This window comes from Taeniopygia guttata, chromosome 11 (assembly GCF_048771995.1).
Source record: "Taeniopygia guttata chromosome 11, bTaeGut7.mat, whole genome shotgun sequence".
NCBI lineage: Eukaryota > Metazoa > Chordata > Aves > Passeriformes > Estrildidae > Taeniopygia > Taeniopygia guttata.
Window position 1 is genome coordinate 18,539,134 of NC_133036.1, and position 13,258 is coordinate 18,552,391.

General features: G+C 38.0%; 1 protein-coding gene across 5 annotated transcripts in view; it reads right to left on the bottom strand.

Annotated features, from left to right (window-relative positions):
* PEPD (peptidase D) overlaps window positions 1–13,258 on the bottom strand; it is a 200,164-nt gene that overhangs the window by 58,129 nt on the left and 128,777 nt on the right. For all 5 annotated transcript variants that reach the window (XM_072934536.1, XM_072934535.1, XM_072934537.1 and 2 more), the window contains one exon: window positions 2,496–2,564. In XM_072934536.1, coding sequence (XP_072790637.1) covers window positions 2,496–2,564 — 69 coding nt within the window. The remainder of the gene's footprint in view (window positions 1–2,495; window positions 2,565–13,258) is intronic.

Here is a 13,258-nt window from a genome sequence, read left to right on the forward strand (position 1 = left end):
AGCAGCAGCTGACGGTGGCTTCTGTGGTGGCTCCAGAGAAAGCAGTGCCTCCACCCCCACCTCACTCCAGCAGGAATCTCTGCCCCTGCTTCCCAATGGATGCCATCCACACCAGCAGCACCAGGACACTGGGAATGGATTACCTTTGTTTTCCCATTTGTAAAAATGGTTCCTTGGTATCCTAAGACACTGCAGTGAATAATTCATCAGCATTTGGACACTACTTGGAAGTAGCACTTTGTAGAGGAGTGCCAAATATATCCAAGTATGTTTAGCAAATGCTCCTATTCTCCTTCCATAACACTTAGTGATGTCTGCAATTCAAACCACTCCCCAGCTGACAGCTTTTGAAAGTATCACTGACTACATGACTAACCTCCAGAGGTAACACCCTGCCACACTCATCAATGTGTGTTGGTATTCTCATAGTAACAGTCAACACATTAGGCACTTCTGCTAAATATTCATTTAGCATCTCCTCAAGAATATAACACTGCACAGGGACAGCAATAACTAAATGCACCCATCACATGACAAGTGATTTATTTCTGTATTGAAATGTTGTATTGATTACTCCTGATTTCCAGCTTAACCAGCGTATTATTTTTTAAATTGTATAACAAACTTGGTTTTTATTTAAATGTACTCTTCTTTTCTATGGAAACTATTATCAGGCCTGCAATCTAAAAAAGAAAGATCCTGTCAAAATATGCCCATTTTAAGTGTTCAGGAAAATATAAAATTCAGCATGAATAGAATAAAATATTAAAAATTCCTAATTGCAAAAGCTATTTTTAGCTGTAAATGTAGTTAAGTGAAATATTTACAATGCATGGAAATTTCACAGTATTAAAAAATGTCTATTATTTTTGCCATCATTATGTTAATTGAATTCATTCATTTATTAGGAGCCAGCTTACCACTGTTAATATTATTCATTCTTCCTTCATCACTCATAGTCAGAACATAGAATACAAAGACCTTTGTCTGCAAATTGCTATTTCATGTAACTATTTTTTTTAAAATAAAAATACGGGCTGCACTTCTAGTGGCAGGATACAATGCCAGCTGCTAGCGACAACAGGGAGTCATAATGTTGTTTGGATATGGCATTCCAAGGACAGCCCTTCTCTGTGTTTTAAATCCTCCAATAGTTCAGAGGCAGCTCTAATTCCACCTCCATGCCCTGCAGAGCAGGAAGGACACCCAAGGAGCTCCTGCCAGCACCCAATCCTGAGCTGCTGTTGGAGTTTTCTCCTCCGGGGTTCCCACAACATGAAATGCAGGTCCTGGGTTTTCAGTCCTGTGGGGAGTTCAGCCTGTTCCCACGGGTCACAAGAACCCACTACACAAACACTGACTAGGCATTTCTGTAGATTTAACAAGGTGATTTGGCCACCAGCACCCAAACCAGATCCTGCAGCACAGGTCCTGATCCACTGTAAGCGGATGTGAAGTCTTCGTGGCTGTGAAAAATCATACCATCACCATCTGTGACAAAAGCTTAGAGATGGAGTCTCATTTCACTGGGATGTTAATGCTCAAGTTATACAATGGTACTTAAACCAGGAAACTTTTCAGACAATTCAGATACACAATTTGCCATAAAACTGCTCATGATCCTGCTGCAATTTTGCATATAAATTGGAAAATTGCATTTACAAATAAGCAATTGAGTAAACTGCAGAAAGAAGTGAAGGTGCTAATTGTTCTTATTACCTTCAAAGCAATATAGAATTATTGTCATTAACATAAAAATTATCTTTTGTAAGTGTGTGTAACTTCAGTGTAGGGCAAAAGTTTCTGAGTAGCAGCAGAACAAGTGGAACACATATACCAACATATATGGCTCATTTCACTGCTGTACATCTCTGATTAGATTAATTCCACTAAGTAAGATTAATCTCTGCATGAAGCACACAGCTGTTCTTCAGGATGTATCCCACACTGTTCTCTTGTGCATTTCTACAACTGCAGGGAGAACTTTTATACTACTTTCCCAAATACAGTAACCTTCAACACTAGCTGTTCAGCAAGAAGCAGAGAGGGCAAAAAATTCCGAATTCCAAAGAGATTACTTTAATTGCACCCTAATCTTTGAGACAAAGAATTTTGAGAATGATAAGAAATACTTAAGGTGTATTTCAAAGAGTATTTTTGAGCAATAAATAGAGAGTAGCTGTAAAGCCCTTCTCCATGGTGCTATTTAACAAAAAAAGCCAACTGCAGCACAGGGGTGAGCATAAACACGATCTTGGTGGCAGCAGCTGAGCAGTCACTGGGGAACCTCTGGAGTGCAGCAGTCTATTACCAAGTTATGTCTTCAGGAGACAGAGGTAGCCACCTACCTCTCTTTGTCTTTTCCAGTGCAAACAGGTCAGAACTCACTCTGGTGGCATTTGCAAACATGACATGCCTAAAAGGACTGATTTTACAAATATCCAGGGGAAACTGACTATAAAGCTTACACAGTTCAGTGTAAATCATCCTCTTACCTGCCACAGATGCAAGTGTAGGAGGTGTGGCGCATGCCACCTCGAGTGTAGCAGTAGTGCTGGAACAGGCTGCAAAGAAACAAAGGTGGTAATTATTGATTTATGCAAAATCACCCCAAGACAGGAAGAAAAACAGGTTCTGCTTGAGTACAGCTGTGTTGGTGTAAATCCCCAGCTGCCCAACGAGGCTCTCTGCCTATTTCTGCTCAGCTGAACACTCCAATTGCCTCACCTGCACATCTCAGCAGCCCTGCAGAGCTGCAGGTGATTTCCACAAAGCCATTAAACAACTCTGCAGCAGAGAAGAGGAGTTCAAGTGCAGCTCAGTGACCTCAAATGGCAATTGCTTTCCTTACAGCTCGACACCAAAAGGGAAATTACTGTTGGCAAGAGAGTTCATCTGACTACAGAACAAACAGGATGGTAACAGTTAATATGCTGAAGCTGGTAAAGCTGGCCAAACTCCACTTTGGAGACAAAGTGGAATTGAGAAAATCACTGCATTGCTGCATTTCAGGCACACAATCACATCCATGATCCTTCTTTTCAATCCTGCTGCCCTCAGTCTATGCCATGTAGATTCAGGAAAAGTGAAGTCCAACCAGCCTTTCACAGAGGAAGGAGCTGGCCAGACTGGCAAAAGCTCTTGAAAATAATTTCAGCAGAAATCCTCTCCTTTTTACCACCTCACAGAAACCTTCTGCTGGAAGCTGAACTAAATATCCCCTAACCCTGATTTGCATCTGACTGTGCTGTTCACCCTCCTCTCCAGACAAGGCAGCAGAGCTCTCCCTCCTATAAACCAGGTCCTTTCTGTATCACAGTCCGGGCTGGAATGGACATTCTCATGTTTTCCTGTCTGTAGCACAACAGACACGGAGAAAACACAAAACTTACTCATATTCAGATTGTGATCATATTCTATGATCTTTTCCTGTCCAAACATGGGGAAAAAGCACAAACTCAATCCCAAGAGCAAGAAGAACATGTGGTAACATGAGGCCAAGTCTCTTGCAGTTCATAAGGGACAGTACAACGCAGCATTGTTTGCTTTTGTGTGTGCTTGGGACAGGGAAGGGAAGGGAGAACAGCCCGTGGAACTCCTCTTTCACTGCCATCCTGTGGGAGGAGCTGTTTGCCCTTAAAAAGCTTTACAATATTTTCATCTTCACTGTCAAAGTCCCCTTCAGATGAGGACAGATTTGCCCAAAGCACAATTAATATAGGATTAGGTGCTTTACGAGCTAAGCACATATCATGGATCCTTTTATTCTTTTTGAAATATGCTCTAGTTACAATCCAATTCCCTGTAATACTGAATGAATTCCAAAACTTCATTTCTTGTAATACTGAAATAATTTCATTAACATAGATAATGGTGCTATTCAGAGAATAGAGATGTTGTGATTTTGTCCTTCTTCAGCAGCAAGTCACAGAAAACAATTCAAATCCAAAAAATATTAAGTATATTACATGCTTGTAAATCTAAACTGGATTTTAAAATTACACAAAATTACAGTATTTAAACAGAAACAAAAGAAAACATACAAATTAATCATATATTAAAAAAGAAAAGCCTCCATTTAGAGACTCAGTAGAGGAACACCCTGTTTACAAGATCTCTTTTCTGTTCAAAATACCGTGGTGGTTTACAAGGCAGAAAACACTATGTTTGTTTTGGCCCATAAATGAATAATGGCAATTAATAGGTCAAATGCAGAGAAGCTAAGGAGAAACTCTGACATGGTGAGAATCTAGCAGAGATATCAGTAAACTGAGCTGATAAAATTTATCACGTAAACTGTCATTTTTTTCTGACACAGACATTCTTTCACAGAAATAGACATTTCACATGGAAACATTTGCTTGCAGGCAAGCTTTACTCTCTAAGACATGACACTCTCCATAAAAATTTTGCACAGTAATTATACTGTTATATATGTATAGTTACATTTTAGGAAGCAACTTTTAGCTTATTGTATAGACCCTTCACCTTAAATGATTGAATAAACTATGTCCTCTAGACAGCAACTTCCAGTAACATTATAAAGAGCTTAAAAATGAAATGTAAAAACAAAATAAGGAACGCCCTAAACATCCTTCCATCATCAGTGATGCAGGATAGCAAGGTTTATTTTTCCATATGACAACTGATCACATATTCATAGTTGCAATTAATATGAAACTATGCAGCCAGTAATGGCAGTCACCTCTTGCAGTACTCCCTTACTAGCAGTAAAAAGCAATAAATAAATTAACACACGTGTTGTGTAATCTAGCTGTTGCCTGAACTTTGTTTCTGTTTTCACCAAACATCATGGACTTCCTTTTAAGACTTTGAAGGTGAAGTCCCAGTTCCACTGAAGTTAATGCAGATTCTGCCACTTGACTTCATCACACCAAGATTTCACTGTCTACACTCTGCAAAAATCTTTACCCAAAAGAGCAACATGAAAGTACAGAGTCTGAAATAGTTGGATGGAATATAATTTAATCTGGCACTCTGCATACATTGCAAATATTGCATCCTGAGCTTCTCCTGGTCTTTCTGATTGGAGGATATGTGTGTTCAGTCAGTTTTATGTTGGTGCTGGATGCTTTACCCTGAGCTTCTAATGCAACCAACACAGGTACAGAAATGAAGCAGCTTTCTCTACTCCTTCTTGCACTGTTTTCAAAGCTTCATACCATGTTTTTTTGTGCAGCATTTCTCCAGAGGGTGTGTGTATCGCTTACCATGGAAGGATGGCCTCAGTGGTGTACACAGACCAACCACTGGAGCATTGTCACATGTCACCTGTCAAATGCAGACACCTTTGCTAGAGCTGGCATGGGCTGTGCATTGCTTTGGACACAACTGGTTTTGTTGCTGTTGCTGCGTAGAGGAACATCCTGGGTTTGTTGTTTTGCTAAAACCATCACTTTTTTTGACTGACAATATGCAGAGAGTTAAGGCAGTTTTAAAAAAAACACAATTTTTTTTCCATCAATTTAAAACACCCCAAGTATGAGTCACCATCAACTCGAGTAAATCTGACATGGTGCAGTTTCCCTCCTTGCAGATTTGCTGAGGCACAAGATAATATTAACCCCATTGCTCTGCTGAGACTCAACTGTCTCACTGGTTGGGCTGACTCGAGAGAAGAAAACTCCCCTTCAGAAAGAATGGGTTATTCACCAGTAGAAATAACAGAACAAGTATATACTTGCTATGTTTCAGATCCTATGGAGTACTGCATACATCCAAAAAATCTCCAGAAAGCTTAAAGAGCCTCAACTTCAAAATAGCCTAAAAAGCCATTAAAGTGAAACCTTCTAAAAACAGTCTTTCTGACAAATTATCAAAATCACTCTGACAATGATGTTTGTGCTTTATGGTCATCTCTGGTCCAGCTTCTACTGCTATCTAAAGCACACTGACAGTTACAATCACACTGTGCTATGAATGGAAACTGCATTAAATGAGATAGTTTAATGTTAACAGTTTTCCTAATTTAAGTGAATTGAAAGAATAAGGACACGGAAAGCAGAAGGAATAGAACTATCTGTATTGATTGCTCTCACATTTTGCTTATTTTCAGTTCTTCCTCATACTAGAATACAACAACACATCCATGCACACCCAGCAACATTATTTTTACTTCCAAAAGAAGTACATAATTTTAATTCTTATCATTAGCTCTTCTTGAGCTATAAGAAATATAACTCAAATGTTGCTTTTTTATAAAGCAACATTTGCATTTCTCAGCTATTCACTCCTGAAACCAAGACATTTCTAGATCAAATAGTTTCAAATTTTAAATAAAAATCCAGTTGAGCATTTTGACCTGTATTTTACAAAACCAGTAAGATATGCAATTACAGAAGTTTAATAAACATGACAAAAAGAGAGACACAGAAGGAACTAAAAGTGACAAAAATATCTTAGCAATGTCTGACAAAAAAAATCTAGAACCTCGCCAAGTTTCTGTAACACTGCCCAAGAGACTCCTCAGTGACCTCCTGATGTCCCACACCCTCAGTAACTGCAGCCAAACGCTGCAGAATGACACATGCACATCACTTGAGGCTGGAGGAACAATTACTCATCCCAAGGCTTCTGACGAGAAGGAGAGAGAGAAAACCACTGAATAATCCTGTTCACGATTCCCAGGTACTGCCTCTAGAACCCTTGTGGATACTGGCAGCTCAAGAACCCAGTTTTTAGGCTGTGTATCAGAGAGATCTGCTGTCAGTTTGCCCTGTGAAGCATAAAAGTACAGAAGAGTCAAGGACATCTGTAGGTTAGTATCTCATTAGGGTGTTTATATTGAAAACAGGTATTTGAGAAAGTTGCCTCCTAATAAAAAGAAACCTTTGTACGCTTCAAAAATAGTAATTTTTGAACATAACCCCTGAGAGTTGCCTTGAAATGCAAGTGAGTTTGAACTATAAACTGGAAACCACAGTAACTTAAGGGAGTTCTGGACGGAATTTGGAGGATTTTCTGTAGTTCCTTCTTCTATATTTATGACTACAATTGGAAGATGTAGATGAGTATCTATTAGTTACCTGTGCACTGAATTACTTTTGAATTACAACTAGAATGTGCCTTTATGCTTTTGTATGGTGTAAATATGAAGCATAGCCATGATACAGGCTAAAATTCAAAGCCTTTCTAAAGTGTTTACAAAAGGACAAGTATTCCAAAGGTGATCTCTTCAGTTATCCCAGGACTAAAAGCCATTATTTTGATAATTTAGACACATAAAAATCTCCACATAAGAAAACTATAAAGCCCAAACTCTACAAAGTTGGAAATTATACAGTAAATACTGTATAATTTAATTATTATATTAATTGTAATTAAATAATAGAATTATTTACACAGTAAATATAATTTGAAAATGATTACTAAAGCACTTATACTTAACATCAAACTAGACTGAAATAACCATGCTCAGAGGAAAGAAGACAAGGTGTCAGCAACAGCCCAACAGTGAATACAGGAACAAAGTGAGCAGTGCTTCCTTTAATCCCACACTAGACATAGTGAGGTTCTTAAAAATAGAGCATTTTTCTTTGTTAACCTACTTACTCTGCTAATGTAATTTATTTTCCATGGGCAACTAGATGCTTAAAGGCTTAGCCTATTTAATCCTATTTTCATTTTGTTCACAACAGTACACTGCAGTACTGCAAAACATCTCTGAGGTTGTTTTAATACAAGAACAACAACAAAAAAAGTCAGTACTTCATTGCAAAAGAGTAAAATAGAGTGGGGAAATATAGGAGGAATAATCCAACTTACTATTAATGAACAAAGAATGGATTACTAAACTTGCAGCCAAACAAGAAAAATAGCACATTGAGCAGATGTGCAAAGTTATTCTTCACCTTGGAGACAATATAGTTAATGATTTATGCCTGGAAATTGTTTAGAACAGAACTTGCAGATCCATGAACAACAGGAAATATAACTACTTCCATGCATTGACTTCTTAAACAAACTGGTTACACTACTCCTAATGAAAGTTTTAGATTAAAATCCCTGGCTGAGTTATTTTGCATGCTCACAGAGGAGAGCTGCTACTACCAACCAGAGATACTGACAGGAGCTGTACTTTGAAGCATCTCTATTTACAATTGCCCTAATTTGTATCATGCACAAACAGAAATAATATGTGATTTTTAAAAAAATGTTGATCCTTCTGAATTCTAATATCTATATTCTGTTCTCATTTTTGCTGTGTTTTCTTCAAATAAGTTATTTTTCTTTGTGTGCAGCAAATGCTATGTAATAATAGAACCTTAAAAGTGACCAATGTTATTTGAGTTCAGCGAGGACAGAAGAAGTGTAACTTTGGCAGCAGGTATGACACAGGAAACTGGCAGTACATTAATGTAAATACAGTAAGAACATTTAAGTAAGGGAGAGCTGTGAAGAAGCAGCACAGGAGTAAGTGGACTCACCTCTGTAATAAATAATTCATATTGGGATTTCTAAGTGTGTTAGTTCTCTGTACTAAAATGGATCACAAGGCAGAGCTCAGGGCAGGAACAGAGGATAAGATTACCCTAAAATGCAGATATATTGTAAGACACAAAGCAACACAGGTGAGAAGGAATACCATTTCTTCAAGAAGCAAAGTCCATCAACCTAAAGCCATTAATACTACCTGGAAACCAGAGACACACAAAACAGAAAGTCCATAAATAATACAGAACTCAGCACTGTCACATATGTCATTTATGATTTGCAATGATTGAAGGTAATTGATAATATCAGTTCAAGAACCGAGAGTTTAGGTGAGGGGTAATTAGCATTTTAATTGCATAATTGGGAATTATAAATTACCTGTCTTATGTAAAGAATAACTGAAGAGCTTATATAACATGAGCTGATAATTCATCTTTTTGTCTAAGCTAAATGGGTTGGAGAATTTAGAGAACCAGGAACTGCATTTTCCTCTCACACAGAGACATTTCCTTTAATTTCATAGCTCTTCCTTTTATCTATCCCACATGAAGAAAATCTTCCCCCATCAATTTGCAAATCTAGAAATTTTGAATGATTTTTGAGTCAGAGAACATGACTTCTGATACTGCAGCAGTTTAAGATTTCCTGTGGAACTATCTCCCCTTCTCTCTTCTCCCTTCCAGACAGGTTGACCTAAGTTTTTTCTAACAGGGACTGTTAGAGTTCAGTCCAATTTTTTCTTTTTCCAGTATGAGGAAAGGGCAAGAGCTTCCAAAGATGTGATTTCAAAGAAGTGCATATGGACCCCCTCACTTGATTTGTCCTTCATCTGATTCTACACTGGTGCCACATCTCTTTGACTCTTAAAATTCATCAAGTTAGGCTTTTTCACAGTTGTTCAGCTAAGCCATTTCATTACCAATGTTCAAATGCAAACAATGGTTATGTAAGCCTGTAACCTCCTACTCAGCTGCTGCTTTTCCAGAAGATTGGCAAGACAACGGAATGGGTACCCCAGAGATAGGACAGTTACCAAGAATGCTCTGTAAATACCAGTTTCCAGTAAGTCAATCTTTAAATTAACACTTAAGAAGCCTTTAAAAATGTCTTCAGGTATGATTGTCAAATTACTGTCTTCCTGAAATTCTTTTAACTCTACTCAGAAAATTCACCTATCATTTGTCAGAAGTGTTTGATTCATCTGTCTAAAACCAACTTGATTGTAAATTCAAATATTATGACTATTACACTACTGAAATCTTTAACTATCAATCGTGCCGAAATACAGTTAGTATTCATATTTCATAGTAATTTCATAGTAATTGAGCTGATTAAGATATTCATAATAACAAGGTTTAATGTAAACTCTGACAGACTTGTAAGTCAAGGTCTACCTCACCTGGTTTTTGGTAGGCAGAGGCTCAGAGGCAGGAGGTGTGTCACAGGGAACACAACTAAGGATCACCCTCAGCCAGGCCAAGTACCCCACCAGGTGATGGGCAGAAAAGCTGCCTAGTTTTTCCTGCCTAGTACCAGAGATACTTGTGCTCTTGGTCTGTACAGCGAGAGCCGTGGCTGGAGGTGCAGCTGTGATCAGAGCAGCCCAGGTGATGAGGCCAGCTGCTGTGAGTGACCATCCTGCTGCCCGCAGAGCCACGGCAGGGACAGGGACAAGGGGCACTCGCTGCTCTGCACCTGGGAGCTTCAGCACTGGCACCAGGAGCACACAGCTGGAAGGTGGGAACATGTCCTGGCAACATTCCATGTGCTCCTTGCTGCTCCTGCCTCTGCCAGGCTGGCTGTAGGAACGCAGAGAGCTCCTCCTGCTCTGCTCCTCTACAGCGAGGAGGAGCTAGAAACCCTTGAATGGGATTTCTTTTCATCCATTTTCCAGAGCAGAAGGATTTTCAAATAGTTTTCAATCTTTACTAAATGCGTAAGTGGAAAACGGATCCCACTGCCGCACTGCAAGGCAATGATCATTAGAAGGTCTCTGGTTTAATTCTTCACCAATTCCAAAGACCACCCGGAGCCACATCCATTACTAACAAGGCAGAACAAAGTTCTGCACTGGCCTACATTTTATATTTAATTTAATATTAAGGAAAGAGATGGCACAGATTTTTCTGAGAGTCATTGCTGCATTTCCAGCTCTAATAATTCTAGATCACAACTGGCATATTTTAAATTAAATTTTTTGTAGTTTAAACCTATTTATCAACAGCTAATTAACAAGGTCTAAATCCTTTGATGACAGAATGATTAAACTGCATTTTAGCTAATCCATCTTTAATTAAAATGCTGCCAGCAAACCATTTCTGGATGCGTAAAAAAAGACACATTTATAGATGCTCTCTCTTTAACTATGCATTATGTAAAGCCAATAATTAGAAGAACTCATGATTTCAATTATATTTTAATTACTGTTACATATAAAACATGCTTTAATAGATGTAATGCAATACATTTTCTTTCTTTACAACCCACTAATCATTCCTATTGGGGTGACAACCAAAGAAAAGGAAGTTTAATACATGCGACAGTACAGGAATCTTTTTCTAGCTTTGAGCCAATTTTCTCTCCATTTCCTCTCTGCAGCAGAAAGGTACTTAATTATCTCCAAATCTAAACCACAAATGAATCCCTATAAATCCCTGTTAAAACTCTAAAAGGAGATTAGCAGTAACTGACCATAATAAAGAGAAATGCTTTATCCTTATTATTGCATCAGCATGTCTTCAAATTTCTTCAACTCAAAACACAAGGCTACTACAAGGCTACTCATTAGGGAAGGTGACAATTAACCAATTTTCCTATTTAATTCCTTCCTAATTTTAGGAAACAAGAGCCAAGCCAGGCTTTACTTACTGGAGGAGTCATCAATTTTCATTTCTTTAGGGTATCCCCTTGCCTCCCTCTGGCAGGGGAGGATAGTAGGCAAACATAATGTCATGGCTGCAGCCAGCTCCCCATCACCTGCATTAATGGGAGGCTGAGACTTATAAATGTGACAGTGATAAAAGTTTAACTGTTCTTTACAATGGCTAAGTCAGTTTTAGGTGCAACTCTTTCTAAAGGTGTTCAGGAAAACTCAATATCCCATAGCAATTCAACTTTTAAAGTTGCATATTATTGCAATAGATTTTGTTTAGTTAAGACAAACTAAAATGTGATAAATTACAGGTTTTAAACATGTTTCTAAGGTCTCCATGTTCCAAGTAGTTGTACATCACTGTAAACTGTTTTATGGCTTCACTGCTTGCAGTGATCTGAATGTGACATAAGGAAACCAGTAACTCTGTAGGAGAATCCTGTTTACCCATTATATTGTACTTTACAAATATTAAAAAGGCATATTATATTATTTCTTCTGACTCAGACATGTTCAAATTGAATTTTCTTCTTGATTTCTACTTTTGGATATGTTAATGAAATTGATGGTATTTCAGTTTATTCCAAGTTTTCTCTAAAAATGTTTAATATTTAAAACACTGTGATAGTTAAGATGTTTTCACCACAGGCACCTATCATGAAGTCACTGAGCATACATAACAACAAAAGAAGACCTGAGCTGCTGCCTAGTTTGATTTACATAAATCCTATCCTTTCATTTCCATTTTTTACTATTTCTGCTTATAAGCAAGCTCCTGGGGGCAGAGAATATATTTTATTACCTTACAAAGTGCATTGTCCATTTATATTCTAATGAAATAATAAGAACAACAGCTTATTATGAAGAGTATATGAGCTGTATCTCCTCAAAAGAACATGTCTGGAAAGGTCATTTGGAATATCTAAGTACTCATATCTTACAAGAACAAATGCTGATGTAGCAACGAGCTTTATCAAGGTTTATTGAGAACACTCATCACTTTTTAAAAGATTGCAGTAAATCTGCCTGCAAGAGAAAACACACCAAAGTTGAAATGCAAGGAACTCTCAGAACTTTAGGCCTGTTAAGCCAAAGCTTAAAATTAAACACACAATTTAATCTGAGACTTTAGAAAAGCTTCCAAACTTAAAACAAAACTTCCAAACTAAACCCCAAAATGTAGATTTATAGTTTAAAGCAAAAACACGTCAAGCTAAACAAAAGAAAGTTTAGAGTTTTAGAGTTTAAGATATTTTTTAAAAGCTACAAAATAAACAGAGAAATTAAAATGCAGTACTGTAGGTTTGTGTGTCATAACATAATTAGCTAAGAAAACTTACACTCTAGCATGAGTCAATAAAATGAAATATTTAAAGATTAGGTCAAAAACATAAATATCCTTGTTGGCAGTGTTTTATTAACCAATAACTCCTTAAAAAGTCTTACACCTAAGAGTCTTACAACTTTCTAAACTACGCAATATCGAATGTAAACCAAACCCAACCTTCCTACCTCTGTAAAAAAAAAAAAAAAAAAATAAACCACATCATCAAAACCAACTCAAAAGTCCCATCTCTAACTCATTCAAAGCTCCTCCAAAAATCACCATACCTCAAAACTTCTTATGAATGTGTCCTGGCTTGTAAGATCAGCATGTATTCTATTTGCCATCTGTTGGAGGTTGGGCAGTTTTCTTATCTCTCCCAAGAACAATGTCTCCCTCCGGGGAGATCTCTTCTGTTAATGGGCCATGGAATGACTCCCTGCATGACTGGGAAAGTTCCATCATCCCATGGTGAGATGCTCCACCCAGAGGGAGGAGCCAAGCACCCCCACCTGCATAAAATCAGCATTTTTGGGACAGCAGGGCAGCCCTTTGCTGGATTCCCAGAGGAGCAGATCTCTTCTCTGCTGGATCCCCAGAGGAAGACC